Source organism: Rhea pennata, chromosome 1, assembly GCF_028389875.1.
Source record: "Rhea pennata isolate bPtePen1 chromosome 1, bPtePen1.pri, whole genome shotgun sequence".
Taxonomy (NCBI): Eukaryota; Metazoa; Chordata; class Aves; order Rheiformes; family Rheidae; genus Rhea; species Rhea pennata.
The window spans coordinates 193,435,826-193,451,559 of NC_084663.1; the positions used below are offsets into that span (position 1 = coordinate 193,435,826).

Consider the following 15,734-nt stretch of genomic DNA (forward strand, 5'->3'; position numbering starts at 1 on the left):
TTACAAAGTTACCGCTCTGTATCTACTTATGACGAGACATTTCTTTTACAAGGCATCCAGTTGCAAACTGGAGATGTTGTCAGTTCTCATGAAAGTGCACCTTCCTTCATGCACTGGGGCTGCAAAGTTTCTGCTTCCAACCAGTGGTTCCTCCTAAACCTTCCTCTGCCAGAGGAAAAAGCCTTCTCTTACCTAGCACATCCTTGTCACAGAAAATCTCTTGCATGGTAGAAAAGCCTCTTCATCCTTTTTTACAAAGTCAGTTGTGCTCTGCACTTTCTCACAGCAAAGGATTTTTTTCCAGCCCCCAAAGCTACCTATTCCTCCTTTCTGCTTCCTTACAATTTTTCATTGTTCCTTGAAAAAATGTGGGCACTGATGTTGAGTGTCGTATTCCAGCATCAGTCTCCCCAGTGGGATGGAATATCACCTGCTGAACATGCAGGTGATATCAGCCTCTTTCTGCTACTAGCTACTTCTCTGCTTACGAAAATCATAATAGTTCTTCATAAGATGTCCACAGTAGGAGCTCATGTTGGTTTGCTTTGTAACCAGGAACCCTAATTACTTCTGAAGTTACTGCTTTCCAGCTTACAGCTAGACCACGGTGCTGTAGGTATGGCCTATATCCTCTGCGCTGAGATTCATTTATTAACATCTGGCTCCATTAAAACATGTTTTGTTTGAATAAGCCCAGCTCACTGCATGATCCATACCACACCTCATTACTGCCAAGTCCGTATAACCTCTTTGATCCAGGCTCTCAAGGCAGTTAGTAAATATTGGCCAGCCATGGGAGGAAGGGGATGAAAAGAATGAAGGAGTGAATGAAGGGGTTTTGCTTTGCACTGAGACAAGTCAGGATTCTCCTGACAGGCAGCTCCAGGCAAGGCTGGATTCAGCTTAGGTTTGGTGCCACACTCATCAAAAAAGAATCAGTGGGAATGTGAGCATGTTGTTTATATATGACCTGGAGCATAAGCTTGCAGCCTAGAAATCAAATATGTGGATACCTATTTGTTAAAATTTGCAATGACAATCCATATGGAATGTAACGTGGATACAAAATTGCTCTTGCAAAATTAAAGATCAAATTAGAGTTTCACTAATAAGGAAAATGCTCCGTTCCTATGAGCATGTGTGTACGAAAGATCTTGGTAAATATGGTGCACAGTCTTGAAAGGCTTAAAAGGTGGGAAGGTGGGAATTGCATTTGCAGCCTATCCCTATTTTTTCCTTACTTTGCATTGGAGTAACCTCACATCTGCCAGGAATTTTCAGCAAGAGGGAAAATTCCATCATACTGCTGCAAAATCCCTGCTGTGCACCAGCTCAGAAAGCTTCTGCTGATGGAAACACACAATAAGACTTATGATATTTACACTCTCACCCCCTGGGACTGCAGCAGTAATTTTGGAGAGACAATGAGTTATATCAGCAGGACTTTGAAATTTAGGAAAATGAAGTGGTGAGGGAACATAGTAAATAATTTTCTGAACTCTTTCTGCAAATAACATTAAAAATATCTTTCTGGGGGAGAGAACAGAGAATTTTTTTAATGTTAAAATACAGTAATTTCTAGTATTTCATTTTAACCAAAGATAAGGGAAATGTTGTTTTATGTGCAACAGAAGGTATTCCAAGGGTATAGGAATGAAATTCAAACATAATAATCTTATGCATGGCACCTACGCAAATACAGTACGTATTCAACTGTTCCACTTTTTTTTTTCATTAATCACTGTAATGTATTTAGCCACTGCTTTGAGTATGTTATGTTCCTTTATAATGCATTTGTTTTTACAAAATACCAGCTAGCAAACGGTGAAAGCAAAAAGTTCAGGCCAATACTGGAAGCTTGTTCCAAACCCAGAGGTGATATTTGTTCCCTCACAATCAGAGCAGAAATAAACCCTTAAACCTTCTTCTGTTGCAACAAGGGTTGCAAAGGAAATGTTGGGAGCCATGGACAATATCCAGCCTCGCCTGAACTCTCCTGAAAGACTTAAGCCCCTGAACCCTATCTAAACACAGGAAATGATGCTATCTTCCTACTTTGCAGAACAGAATAACTCTGCCGGTGCTTAAATTTATTAAGCATCTCTTTACCTAGCCTGCAAGCTACCTGTGCATTTTAGACACTGCAGCACACTCAGAGTGCCTCCCTGGGGGGAATGGGGACATACCTCCTGCCTGGAGTTTAACTTGGTGCAGGTCAAAGCAATCAGCTCAACGTTATACAAGTGTTTCAAGAAGCTGAATTTGTCCAGAATTACATCTAACTTCACAGCTGTGAGGTTCACTACTTGCTTAACAGTTAGACGGTCCCCTAAGAAGTGAGGGGTTATGCACCAGCCTAGCCTGAGGGAGAGGAACGTCCTGTAGACTGGAAGAATGACCTAAGCGCCGACTATGTAGTAGTCTAGATTAAGGAAATAAATACTTCACTCTTCTCCTGTCAAAGCTGAGTCACTGCACAGAATAGGAGGGTCATGGGGTCAAAAGTAACTGTGCACTAATCTAATGAGTAATATCATTACTTATGGTGATATAACTCATGGGATCTTCATGGGAGACAGAGTGGGCGATTCCAGCCCCAGCTCCATAGCACTCTAAGGTAAAACCAGAAATACTCAGAAGATCAGGAGCTCTCAGTCCCTTCCCCCCACTCCTGAGTGCATTAGCCACTAATTAAAGCTGGACTTCTCTTGCCTCATGGCTCTGCACGGCAGATCAGCTCCAGGGGGACAGAAGGTTTCTCTTCTGAGACTGGCTGAGGGCCCAGTGGGAAGTGTTTTTAATCCACCTGGGCCAAGTTAGCCTCCTGGCTCTTTTTTGGCTGAGAGGCCAGCAGACCACCATGCTGCCAACATGACATCTTACTTCCCTGTGCACTCTGTGTGGGCTCTTTATGTGCCTCTCCCCAGTCTCACCACTGACTCCACCATCACAAGGTAGGAAATTTTGGGTGCTACCTCAAGCATAAGCTGTTCCTCTGGAGCAAGGAGCCAAATATGTTAGTGTGACAGCACACAGAGTGGGAAGCCTGGGATGTAGATAGTACTCAAAGTGCAGTGGTGGTGCTGGTGTTCCCATAGTGCCTGGCCATGAGACCATCCCTCCAGGAAGCAGCAACTTGTACCCTGATCCTGGTCCAAGACTGCTAATTCTTATAATCCAGTGACTCTTTAAAACAAGGTACACAAGTCGTCCTTGGGACTCCTCCTTAGTGGGTCCTATCAGGCTACTATGCAAATGTGGGCAGAAAAGCAGGTATTCAGCTCAGCACCTACTCTCAGGCAAAGCCTTGGAACCTCAGCCTCAACTGTATAGACACAGAGCGCAGCCCTCTGCCTCAGCCCCAGATGAAGGTCTAGCTCAGACCCCCCTCCGCTAAGTGGTGGTTAATCCCAGGCCAGCATGCCCAAGGGGCCCGGGCTCATCATAGGGTCCATGGAGAGATGTTCCCTGCAGACATCCCTCAAGGGGAACCGTGCCCCTGACTCTTACCCATTGATGGTCCGTTGATGGTAGAGGAAGCATGAGTGCTCTGCTGGAGCCAGGACCCTGCTCTACAGAGACTGGCCCACTCATGCCAGGCTGAGTCTTGACTCAGCTCCTCACTCAAGCCATAGCGGAGCAAAGAAGTGACCTTCACTCAGCTTTCTAACCGCTCATCATTTGCCATATCTTGCCCAAAGGATGCAAAACACTTTGGTAAGGACTAAGTTCTGCTCACATCAAAGAAAAGATTTCTGAGATTATTTATTGGACTTTTATATATATATATATATGTTTTCTGCAATAGTGTCTTAGCTTTTCTTAAGCATATTTAGTAACTGTGCCTCATTAGATTAATGGACAAGGTGTCAAAGTTCACATTTATCATAAAGGCATCTGATTTCAGTTTTAGTCTAGTCTGTCTGCTTATTTTAGCAGTAGCATTCAAGTTTTACAGTTCTTTTCCCTTTTTTATGTTCCTTCAAACAGAATCCTCTACGCTACACATACGAAGGCCCTTTTCCTCAGTGTATTAAGCAAGCAAAAAAAGAGGAACAAATTTAACCTATTTTTTCCCTGCAGATGAAATCAGAGTGGGATAATAAGAATAGCTGAGCAGCCTCGGGTGAACACAGCAGCACAGCCGCACTGGCCACGGCACGTACCACTGCCTGTTTCTGCAAAAGCCCGGCCACACGCTCCCCTGAGAGCCCACTGGGCAGCAGGCGGGAGGGTCGTGTGCAGGATGCACAATAATAATCGCACCTGCTCAGTGTAAATGAAAATGTGAGGTGGGAATTTCCCTGCCCACCACAGGGAAATCGTACTCACTGTGCTCCCTTTTCCAGTGCACATGCAGCAACTGCTGCCTCTGTACCACCTGCAGTAGCTGATTTTGCTGTGATTTCTCGCTTACATGGTGTGTATCTATGTCCAGGTACGTGAACATGTGGCTGTCTTTCTGCATAAATCCCAGAATAAACTAACATATGCTAATCTCCACAACTCTGTCACTTCGATTCCCCAGTTCTAATTGGGCTATTGCCTATTTAAATGCTAAGCACTGCAGGAGTGGGACATCATCTTCGTACCAGCTGCAAAGTGTCTAGCACCCTCCTGGGATAACTACGGAATAATAAAAATGTTACCAACCTAAATCCTAATGACACCATTTTATAGAGGTCAAATATTAACTAAAAGGAACACACTAAGTAAGCCAAGTGCTTTCTGTTTTTAACACATCCAGTGCAGTTGAGCTAACATCTTTTTTTCCTTTTTCTGTGCAATTTTATTAAATACAACAATCTATTTAAACAGATTTTATTGCACTGACAGGTAGGAGGATAAAAGCTGATTTTTCAAGTAGGGCTACCCTTTCTGATTTGTGATGGCTAAAAATAAATCACGGAAATTATATGGTGGGCCTGCTATTTCTGCAAATAAAAGTCTGGCATGTAGCTTGCCTGACGGATATTTAGCATTGCCAGGTCTTTGTTATTAGGTCATTCCTCTTGCTAAAAAGGTAAGATCCTCAGGGCTCAGCTGCAGCTTCATGGCTGGGCTTTGGATGAAGGTCCCATATGTGGGCAAAGGATAGGGGTTGGGGAGCACTGGGAAGGGACCTTGGGAGTAAAGACTGGTATGTGAATAGGTAGCAGGTATGTTGGTGGTCACTGCTGCTCACAAGAGGGTAGCTTAGTATTTGGCCCCCTCTCTAGGCTGGTTGTGACTTCCCTGTGCCTTCTCTTCGAAAACTGGGGTTTGAAATTACTTTTGTAGGTTATCTGTGCTTCAATGCACTGTCGCCCAGTATGCAGCAACTCTGCAGACTGCAGTGTGGTCTCATCACACACTGAAGTAACAGTGAAAGCTGAAAATCTGCGCAGAACCAGATCTGCACTGAAAGGCCTGTCTCAAAGGGGAGGTTCAGCTTTCTGACTGACGGAGAGCCAGAGGGATCCCTCCTCCCAGGCAGACCAGCGCTCCCACAAACCACTGCTAAGGAGAGTTATGGACCCTTTATCTGCTCTCCATCAAAGAAAGCTTTGTCCTGCCTCACAGAATTCCCTGGAGAGTATCTACAAAATTTCACTTGTTAAATTCTTTCTATTAGGAAAAGAATTTCTATAAATTCTATTCCTTTATGGAAAAAGTATAATTCTTGCATTTCTGGTGTGATCAACACATTCATATATGAGTCTTGTACCTGTTCATCTAAAATGACTTGAAAAGTCTTTGCTTTGCTAACATTCCCACTAGAAATCTTGCTGGCATATCTGTGGAGAGCAACCAATGAACCAGCCAAAAAAAACCAAACCAAAACAAACAAACAAACAAAAAAAAATCAAAACCAAAAACAAGACTGATCTGAGGAAATTATATTTGCATATATTTGATATCTGCGCCCAGCTGTAGTGGCTGTATCACACTGCTTAGCAGGTCTGTGGGCTCTGTATGCAGCCTGCAGGTACCTCGCTGGTTTTGGAGCCGTCTAGTATCAAACACTCAGTGAGGAAAATGCAGGCTTCTCACCCCTTCAACTGTCTGCGAAAAGTAATTTAGAAAGGTCTAATAGTACAGCTCCTGTCCAGGCAGTTTTAAAAATGAAAGTTATTAGTTCAGAGAATAGCATACCTACTTCATAATCATTCCCACTTATCTGGTGAATTGAGTCTGAGGTTATAAATGGATTTAAAGCACTTAATACTTGTACAATTACTCCACTGCAGGTCTAACATCTGGACATGCACATTATCCACAAAAGACCTGTGAAAGAGGTGTACCAAAAACATACATTTCCATGCTTAAAGTAAATGCTGTAACACAGTTCTGACACAAAGTACTGATCCAAGAGTGTCGGAGTCTTTGCTTGATAGAATCATTACTCACTATTGGTTTTTCTGTTTCACGGAAAAATGCAGGCACTTAGAGCCCACACTGTATCCTTTGGGCCATTTTAGTTTTGACAAACTGAACCTAGGGCTCTAACAAACCCTGCTCATACTCCTACTGGGTTGTCTCGGATGGACAACGTGATGCTTTCAATTTTTTTCCCCAAAAAGAAAAAGCTGGTAGGCACAAGCCTCCCATGACATCTGATGAGGTAGGAACCAAGTGGCCACGGCGCTAAGACAGAGTAGAGCAAAGATCCTCACATTAACTTCAGTCCTGGAAAAAACAAACAGCAGAGCTTCCAACTTCTCTGCTAGGGAGGCGAGGGTCAAACGTAAAAAGAGGTTGGGAAGTGATCAAACACTACGTGTGAGTGTATGTTTAGAATAGCCAGTCACTTCGACTGCCTCCTTTGCGGCATGTAGAGGGCAGCATGAAAACACTGTGGGTCTGGTTTTGCACGAGCAGAGGCTGCAGTACGACTGGAGCCTGTCACTCGTCTTCGCTTTTCACGTAACTCGCTGCTTTGCACGCAACGTGCAGTGCTTTGCAGAACCCCCCAGTGGCCCAGGAGCTGACCTTGCCCCTCGAGGGCTGACGCCCCACACGATCCACTCTGACTCATGCTGTTTCCCTCTGCATACTGTATAAAAGCAAGGCTGCCGGTGACAGTTGCTTACATAGGGATCAATAATATAAAACAAAAAAGAAAATAAAGTGACTTTTACCCGGTGCTTGGCACATTGCCTAAATACATTTCTCTTTGAGGACAAAATGCAACTGAGAGCTTTAATTTTTAATGGAGATTTAATATTTCTTTAATGGGAGCATACCCAGGGCTATTTTCTTGTTATCGTGAAACTCAAAGTAGCTACCTGTCACTAACAAAATTCTCCCCCAACCAAGGTATATAAACATCATCTAATTAGGGGGTTGTTCAAAACAAGGCCCAGGTTTCAGTGCTAATGACTTCTTGTGCTAGAGGCAAAATTAGTTGCACTAGTTGTAAGTTACTCAACACTTCCTCCCCTCCCCTTCACCACAATAACTCGGGCTAACGTTTCAAGTACGTATCTCAGGCAAATGTTCTATTCTCACAATGGTCTCTAAGAATGAACTTAGGGGAAAAGCGTACCTTTTGTGCCTGGTGGTGGAACAGTTGAGAAAACCCAGCTCTCATCAAAAAGCCTGACCTTCTGGCTTTCAGAGGCATAATTTCCCAACATTTGAAAAATATATAAATATATAACATATATTTTCTATAAATATATAAATTATATATTATATAAATACATTCACATACAAATACATAAGGTGATCCAAGAATAAGCCTTAGAAAAGTGCCACTCCTCTTCTCCCTCATCATTATTACAGTTTGGCTAAATTTGCTGTACTGAGCAAGCTCAGGCTCTTCTTTGCTCCTGCTGGAGCCAGAGCAGTTAGAATAAGTCTGTATTTGCATTCTAAGTCCTGAAAACAACAATCTACTTTGGACTGACCAAAGCCTGACATTTCAGGGATATGCAATAAATCAAAAATGTTTTAATGGTAGAGAAACAACAGAGTTTGTTTACATGGGAGGAAAAATTAAAAAGAGGCTTTGTCATAATTTAGGACTTTCTAAACTAATTTTTTAAGTAGAGATACCCAGGATTTGGCATTGGGGGATAGATAAATTGGACCCATAGGGCACTAGCACAGAGTAGCTCGGCCAGAGGAAGGGATTAGGGTTTGTCAAGTGAAGCAAATTGCTGTTTACAGCCCCCTGCTTATTTGCTGTGGATGTCAAAAGACAAGCAACGAAAAGGTAAGATGCTGCAGGAGCTGTGGCCCATCCCAAAGTCTGTCTTTAATCTCCCTGCATCTCACTGCCCAACTGCTATGTGGGGAGCCCCAGGAACTGTCACCACATGTGGGTGCTGTGGGGAAAAAAATTAGTATCTGTCAAGCACCCAGATACTAGGGTGAGAACACAAAAGAACAGCCTGTGCAGAAAATCATCGCTTCGCACTCAGTACAGAGGGTGGCCTGGCTAATAAATAACACCTAGGGCTGCAAAATGGATGAGGGAGATAAGCACATTTGAAAATGAGTAATGACATACCTCTTCATCTGACGAAGCGGGAGTGCTGAGCAAAACCCCGAGGACACAGGGTGCCTCGTGGGGAAGCCGTGGCTGCCGGATAGCTAGGAATCGTGCCACCTCGGGTGGACTGACAGCTGGCTTTTTCCTGTAGCAGGTGTGCTCTGCTGCTGGGTTTTGGATGCAATTGCACGTTTACATGCTTGTCTCCTCCACCTCAGCCATCTCGCACCATGCGGGAGCGTGCAGTGCCCGGGATGGAGGAGAAGAGTGGATGCAATATTGTATATGGCAATAAGGCGGCAGGGAAACATCTGCTGAAGTTTAGCCATGCCATAGCTGTGGTCCTGGAGAGAGTGGGGCTCACGGTAGGATTTTTTCCAGGATGTGGACTCACTTGCACAAGCCCTTTCCTCACAGAATAGAGGTTGTTCAGTAGCTCTGAGCTGCATCCCCCTCCTGAGTCTGGCCCACCACGTGCTCCAGTCAGCAGGGAACATGGCAGCTGCAGCAATGACATTTGGTGGGCTGGGAAGGGGGCAGCCACAAACTCATTTCCCTGTCTCCCATCATGAATCTGCAGAGCAAGCACAAAGACTCTAAAATAGAAATTTAATGACGAAGCCTGATGTTTGATCAAATTCAGGTGGAAGCACAACTGGGAAAAGCGGTGGGTGAAGAGTTAATTGCTTAGTAAAAATGCTGCTATGTCCTTCCATGCTAAGAGAGCACAGAATATGCCAGCCGTGCATGTTTTCAGGTCAGTGGGAGCAAGGAGTTAAAAGCAGAAGTGGAAAAAATTATATATATGTATGTGTGTGTGTATGTATGTATATACGTATATATATAAATGGTACTAATGAGGGGTTAATTATCTTCACCCAGGAAGTGGACACTGGGGACTCAGCACTGTCGAAAAGGGATAAAAAAGAGTGCTGGGGGATGCTGTGCAAGTGACGTGGGTTGAGATTTATATTCTCCCTCCCACAGTCCTGTTCCAGACTGGTTTCTGCTAGGGAAGCTCAGAGCCACCATCCAGCCCTGAGGAGCAGCAGCCTCCGCCTCCTCCATCCTGCTCAGCTCCGACGCAGCCGCGTGCTGGATGAGGGTCGATGGCCTTTGGCTTTTCCCGGGAACTGCTCACAGCGCTGTGGCGCTGGGTCAGACACTGTCAGCTGCGTGAGCCTTCAAGAGGGTTTATGCTAAACCCGTGCAAGTCCCCAGACGTGCATGGGACTGCAGCCAGCAGGCAAGCGTGCAGCCCCTTGGGGAGCACTAGGGAACCCTGGGGAGCTCTGGAGGCATTGCATTGCTTTTGATTTCTGTGCCTGGCTGCACCTTCAGTGTTTTACTGTACCACTCATGACAGCATCCAAGGTATGGCAGTAACTTCAGGCACCTCATACCCAAAGGGTCCATTTAGATAAGACACAAAATGCTGCTATCCTTCCACCACACAGAGATTTTTACTGGTAAATACAAGTGTGCTGGGGCAGCCACAGCAGGGGAAGCACCAGAAATGTCACTTGCTATCTGGGTAGCCCAGCTAACAGTGAACTTCAGACCACTGCTGGTATCCTGTGTGTGGCCTGCTTTGCTTTGGTGCCCAGTAAAACTGAAGGGAGGAAAGCACAGAGAAGCTCTTTGCTACTCCCTCTGCCCCGGAGCCTTTCTCACAGCCACTGCTACAGCAAATAGTGCATTTTTTTTTTTGAGGGGCGAGTGGAAGAATGTGCTTCCCTGGGAAGCACTTGGGTAATTATGTGACACTGAGTGGGATATTGCTCATTCAAAGGACAGAAACATTGCTCTTTAAAAATACGCATGTGGACACATCTCAATTATTTGAATGGGAGACAAAGTCTTTCCAGTCTTTTCTAAACTTTGTCAGACACTGAAAAACTTTTCTGTGTCTGTTTACTTAACTGGAAGGTGTGTATACACCCACCCACAAGTACCCACGCCCAAGTGTGGGGACAAGCACCCTCTGGTTACCGGTGATAAGTCCTTCTCAGCACTGATGGACACAAAGTACCTCGATGCTGTCAAGTACTGTCATGCTGTTCAAACTCTAGTTCGAGGAGTCTGTGTGGTTTCTCCACTCGCATCTGATCACACTGTGCCTGCACGCTGGGACCCGTCCTGAGCAGTTCCTGCCTGTATTGACGACTGCAGCAGACACGTGAGGCCATGCTGCGTGTTTGGAAAATGCCCTCCCTGCTCTTTTCTGGAGGAGGGAAGAGCTGGGGCAGAAGGAGGGGTTGGGGTAAAAAATCCGTTCTGCTTTTCTTGCTCCCTCCACCAAGGAGATGCAGAAGGAGGGTCCCCCAGCTCAGGGAGGGCAGGGGGGTGGGGGGAGACCCAGCAGGGCTCAGTGTCGGGGTTTGTCTGACCCACCAATGCTGCGGGCATCGCAGATGGAGGCAGGAACAGTTCAGAACTGGGGTATCACCCAGCACGAGCGGTTACCTTGTGCTGGTGCCCACGGCAGTTCTGCTTTACCCTGGCACTGCCACATCTGCAGCTGCTCTATTTCCTATCAGCACCACAGAGAATACCACAAAAGAGTGATCTCCAGAGTGCCACAAATATTTATGACTAAGCCTAAAATGAATAAGAATGATAACCTTACACGTGGCTCGAACAAATGGTGGCAGATGATTACAAAGTGACTGGCACCTCAGTATCTGGAGTCCTAACTTGGACTTTAGGATGCCAAATTTGCTAACAAGAGTGTGTTTTTTTTGGCCCTTTGGGTATATTGCAACCGGTAGGTGAGGCATGGATGCTGTTAACCTACTTTGCAGTGCCTCGGTGTGGGCTGGCTACGACAGTCCTCAGCACAAACACTTCTGCTCTGAGTGTACTAGAGCTATGCAAGTGGATTTTTCCCCTGTTTAATTCCAGGATATATTTTCTAGGATACGTCAGTTTGGGCTTCTCTCCTTTAGATGGCACTGTTACCACTTCTAGCAGGGTCTTCAGCTGAGGGCTCTGGCTGAACAGGGCTTTAAACTGCCAGGAATGTCACTGATTCAGGTCAGGTCGGGAACGATGGTAGTCAGGGGTAGCTTTGCTTTATCTGGAAAATGTTTTATCTGAAAAGTCTTCATGGTATCACTGCAGTTCCCACCAGTCAGTTGTTCACTTTGGAGCATCCCTCACAACTCACAGATTGTACTAAGGTGATGAACAACATCAAACATAAAGCACAGACTAGCAGCACACTCCTCTTGCACATAAGTTTGAAGCTGTCCCCAAAGTCAAGAGGAGTCATGCATGCATACCTGAGGCTTTAACTAATTGATCTTCTAATTAAATAATAAATAGTAACAAAGCTGCCCACAAGCACTGCAATCATTGCTTTTCATAACTAGCTAAATGCCTACATCAGGATCACTGCTTCAATTTTTCTTTGTCCCCTGAGTCATCATCTGCTTAGAGTGCCTAGCTTTTTCTCTAAGATAGAAAACTGCCTTAGTTGACATTTAATGGGTCTGTATTAAGTGCTGTTACATATTGCACACTCCTTGATGCCTACTAAATTTATCTCGCCCTTTAAGAGGATTTTCAGCTGAGAAAGAAAGATGAATCAAGGAAACAATTTTACAATGGTTTTGAACAGCAAGAATACAAAATCCAAAGAAAAAAAAAGGTCATGCAACCTGAAGGTTACTACAGCAAGTACTTAAAATTGGAAAGCGCTCAAAGTACCTGCTGGTATGGGCCAACACTCATTACTACATACAGATACTCTCTTTCTCTGACAGCTAAACAGGTTTGTTGGACTTTGTGGGTGCTCAGGAAGGCAGGCTGGGATGGGACTAATAAGCACTGATCAAATAAATCCTGCATAAAGGCGGTGCAAGGCTCCTTGCCTTCATCTGGGTGACTATGGGAGAGCCAGCTCTGTGTTCAGAGATGGCTCAGTTCCTCCAGCTACAACAGAGATGAGGCAGAGCAGAAGTCTTTTAATAACATGGGCTTTTTCCCATATTGGGAAATATAACAAAAAAGTTGGGAGCAAGACTAGAGAGCCGTGGGCACAGCAACACTCCTGCCTGTGTGCAAAATGCTTGGGTGTGCTTTTAAGACTCAATCCAGCTCTCACTGCCTGGGGGCAGATTTTCCAACAGAATTCAGTTCCAGTTTGGAAAAAAAGCTTTATTTCAGATATGAATTTGATGTGGTGTAAGGAAAGAGAAACATATCCTAAAATCAGGTTATATGTGATTATTCGCCCAAGGAAGCTCCCTAGCACCAAGGCAAGGCAAGGCCCTCCGTTTAGCAGAGCAGAATTCTCATTTGGACAAATCAAAACCAAATTTCTCCAGAATATGCCCCCACACCATTATTAAATAATTATTATTCCCTTGCCAAATTGCAGTTTTACTCAGACCTCAATCATTTTGCTTGCAGGCTTCTCAGAAACAAACGCACACAACTATTATTTTTTTCATAATGGGAAGAGTTTCTTTTTCCATGCTGCCCTAAATCAAAGTCAGCCACAGTGGTTTTGCTCAAGCTTTCAGACAATAACAGCACCTCAGAAACTGTCTATAGATCATATTTTCAAATGTCACTCAAAGACTTGCAAGTCTACATCCCTCTGAAAGGCAACAGCCAACAACAGTATAATTTCTTGAGTTGGCCTAGATCCATTCCACTACATGTAAATTCCAAACTTAAGTTTCCAAGTTATAGATGCAGCAGCCTTATGGCTCCCTAGAGGCTTAGTAGAGACAGGCAAGTACCTCAAGCAGAAATCCAGATCTTAGGAGCAGTAAATTACCTTCTGGAAGTTCCTATTTGCCCTCACTCACTACATATGGAGCCTAAAGCAACTGTCCTCCTAATTTAGGTACAACATTTGAGTGCCTGCAAGTAGAGAAAAAAACTCTGGCCTCATGCTGACAGTGCAGGCAGCTGCCCAGCTGGCTGGTTTTGCCAGGGAGGTGGTCCACTCCTCCCAGCAGCCAGCTCTTTTGGGATGACTTGGTGCCTCCATACAGTCCTGAGTGGTCACGTGGGTCCAGAATGGGTTCAAGAGTGAATCTGAAAACATCTCCATCAAACGCTGCCTAAGTCTGAAGGTGCTTACATATCGTAGGTATCTCAAGCTCTCCAGGCACCTGGAGGAGTATTAGGGCAAACTCAGAACTGGCCTAGCTTGGACAGTGCCTCAGAGGAGGCATGTGAGTCACAGCTGTGCTTCATCAAGATTTGGAGATGACGCTATTATATTCCTCTGAGGTACTCAATTTGGGAGGCATTCTCAGGACAGATCTAACATGCACCAGTGGGATCAGGGTCATCACCAAACTCAGCTGCAGCGGCTGTTCTCATTTAAAACATATCCAGAGGAAAGGATGGAGATATACCCAAGCTTTCAGAATTCCTTTAGCAAACTGTGAATGCTACATGAGATGAAAAATCTCTCCCCAGTGGACAACACAGAGACAAAGCTGTGTCGACACTGCTGTGCCCTTTTTTGTTTCCCTCTGCTTTAATCAAGGACACGCCATAGTCAGCTCAAAAAAGAAAGAAAGAAAGAAAAAAAAAGCTTTAAAAATGCCCAGCAAGCCCAGAAATGTCAAGAATAAAGAAAAATAGAGAGGAAAAAATCCCCTGGGAAAATATTTAAAATATTTAGTACTTTTTGTACTGTTTTCTCAGGTCAGTCAAGCTCCCCTCAGCAAGATCAGCCCTACTTAGGGAAAAGTTTGAGCCATGATACTTGTTCAAAGGCAACCTTCCCCACTAATATAAAAAATAACTATATAAAGTATTTCAGAACCTTTAATGACTGTTTGATGCTGGATTCTCTGTTTTTTTCTTTTTTTCCCCCTTCAATATTGAAAGTTTACTCTTGTCTCTTGCAAAAGTAGACAACCAGGTTAATCCAGGATCTTTTTCAGAACTTCAGTCCTATTGCTAGTGATCATTTGTCAGTTTTACAGAGCAGTCGGGACTCCAGCCTAACCTGAGGCAGTACTTGGGGAATCAGGGGAATCAGGTCTGACACCTCAGAGCCCAGCTAAATTTCCTAGACTAAGCGTCTTTTGAAGCAAGTGGTACTTACAACTCCTTCGCAGTCACTGTGCTTGTCTTTTAAACTTTACCCATTTTGTCTTAGATTTGGTGAACAAATAAGCTGCTTTAATGACTGACAGCATTTTCTTTATGGTCCATATACTTGCTACATGGGATCTCCCAGATTCTGAGGTAACGTTTTTCCTATGTCTTCAGGAACTGGCCTTGTTACAGTAATGACTACTCTAACTGGGATGACAAATTGCCTGATGTGCAATGAACAGGAATAATAGAAAAGTACAATTAGAAAGCCTATCTTCTCCTTCACATACTCCCTTTTAGTTGACTAAATGCATTGTGCTTGCATTCGTTGGCAGCCGTCAATATCTGAGTAACACTCTGCATCCCAGCTCTACTGTTCAGGGACTAGGACTTTCAAGTTTCTGCATCTGTCTCACCCCTAAAAACATCTTGAAACTCCTGCATGCTTGTAAACAAGGCTCCAGTTACAATTCTTTCTCTGTCAAATTCCTGAACAGAGAAAGGAATTCTCAAACGTATGGTTTTGTATTATAATTCCGTCCTCATAGTAACCGTTGCAATGAAATTATATGCTTTACTCCCAAGAATAGAGTTATAATATGAAATATTGTATTCATTGCATTCATATATGGATATGAAATAATAACTTCGAGCAAATGATTGCTATAAAGCCAAAGTACTTTTCCAATGGTAAAAAGTATCCATTACACTTACCTGCCTGAAGAAGTGCTGTGTTGTTATAGCAAAGACAACAAAGCCACAGCTGGTCCTTTTAAGCTCATCCCGAATACTGCTCAACTGCTTGGACTGCTCATCACACTTCTCCTTCAGCCTCTGCGCGAACTGCTTTTCAGCCTCTCGACTCTCTCCTCCTGGTTTTGGGGAGAATCCATTCTTTGGTGTGGTTGACCTTTGTTTGGAATGCCCTTGGAGAAAAGGAAGGAAAAGATCATGATCAGTGACTTTATACATATGGGCACAATCTTTACGTGCTTCTAAAGGCTTCAAGGCTCAGCTCTACAAAAGGAAAAAAGTTTGTAAAACTCACACAGATCTGTAATGACTTTTAAAATACGTAAGAGCACAGTAGCACATGTTTCTCTAGGGGCCAAAGCTTTGTAGCATTCATCTCACCTCAGGCTCTAAGCCTGAAGGTTGCTAAGAGTTGAGAAGAGCTCTCCTA

General features: G+C 44.2%; 1 protein-coding gene across 2 annotated transcripts in view; it reads right to left on the reverse strand.

The window, feature by feature from the left end:
• Positions 1 to 15,734, reverse strand: part of MTUS2 (microtubule associated scaffold protein 2) — a 321,795-nt gene that overhangs the window by 57,493 nt on the left and 248,568 nt on the right. For both annotated transcript variants that reach the window (XR_009957320.1, XM_062567163.1), the window contains exon 8: positions 15,266 to 15,477. Coding sequence is in view for 1 of the 2 variants with exons in the window: in XM_062567163.1 (XP_062423147.1) it covers positions 15,266 to 15,477 (212 nt within the window). In the remaining variant the exon portion in view is untranslated. The remainder of the gene's footprint in view (positions 1 to 15,265; positions 15,478 to 15,734) is intronic.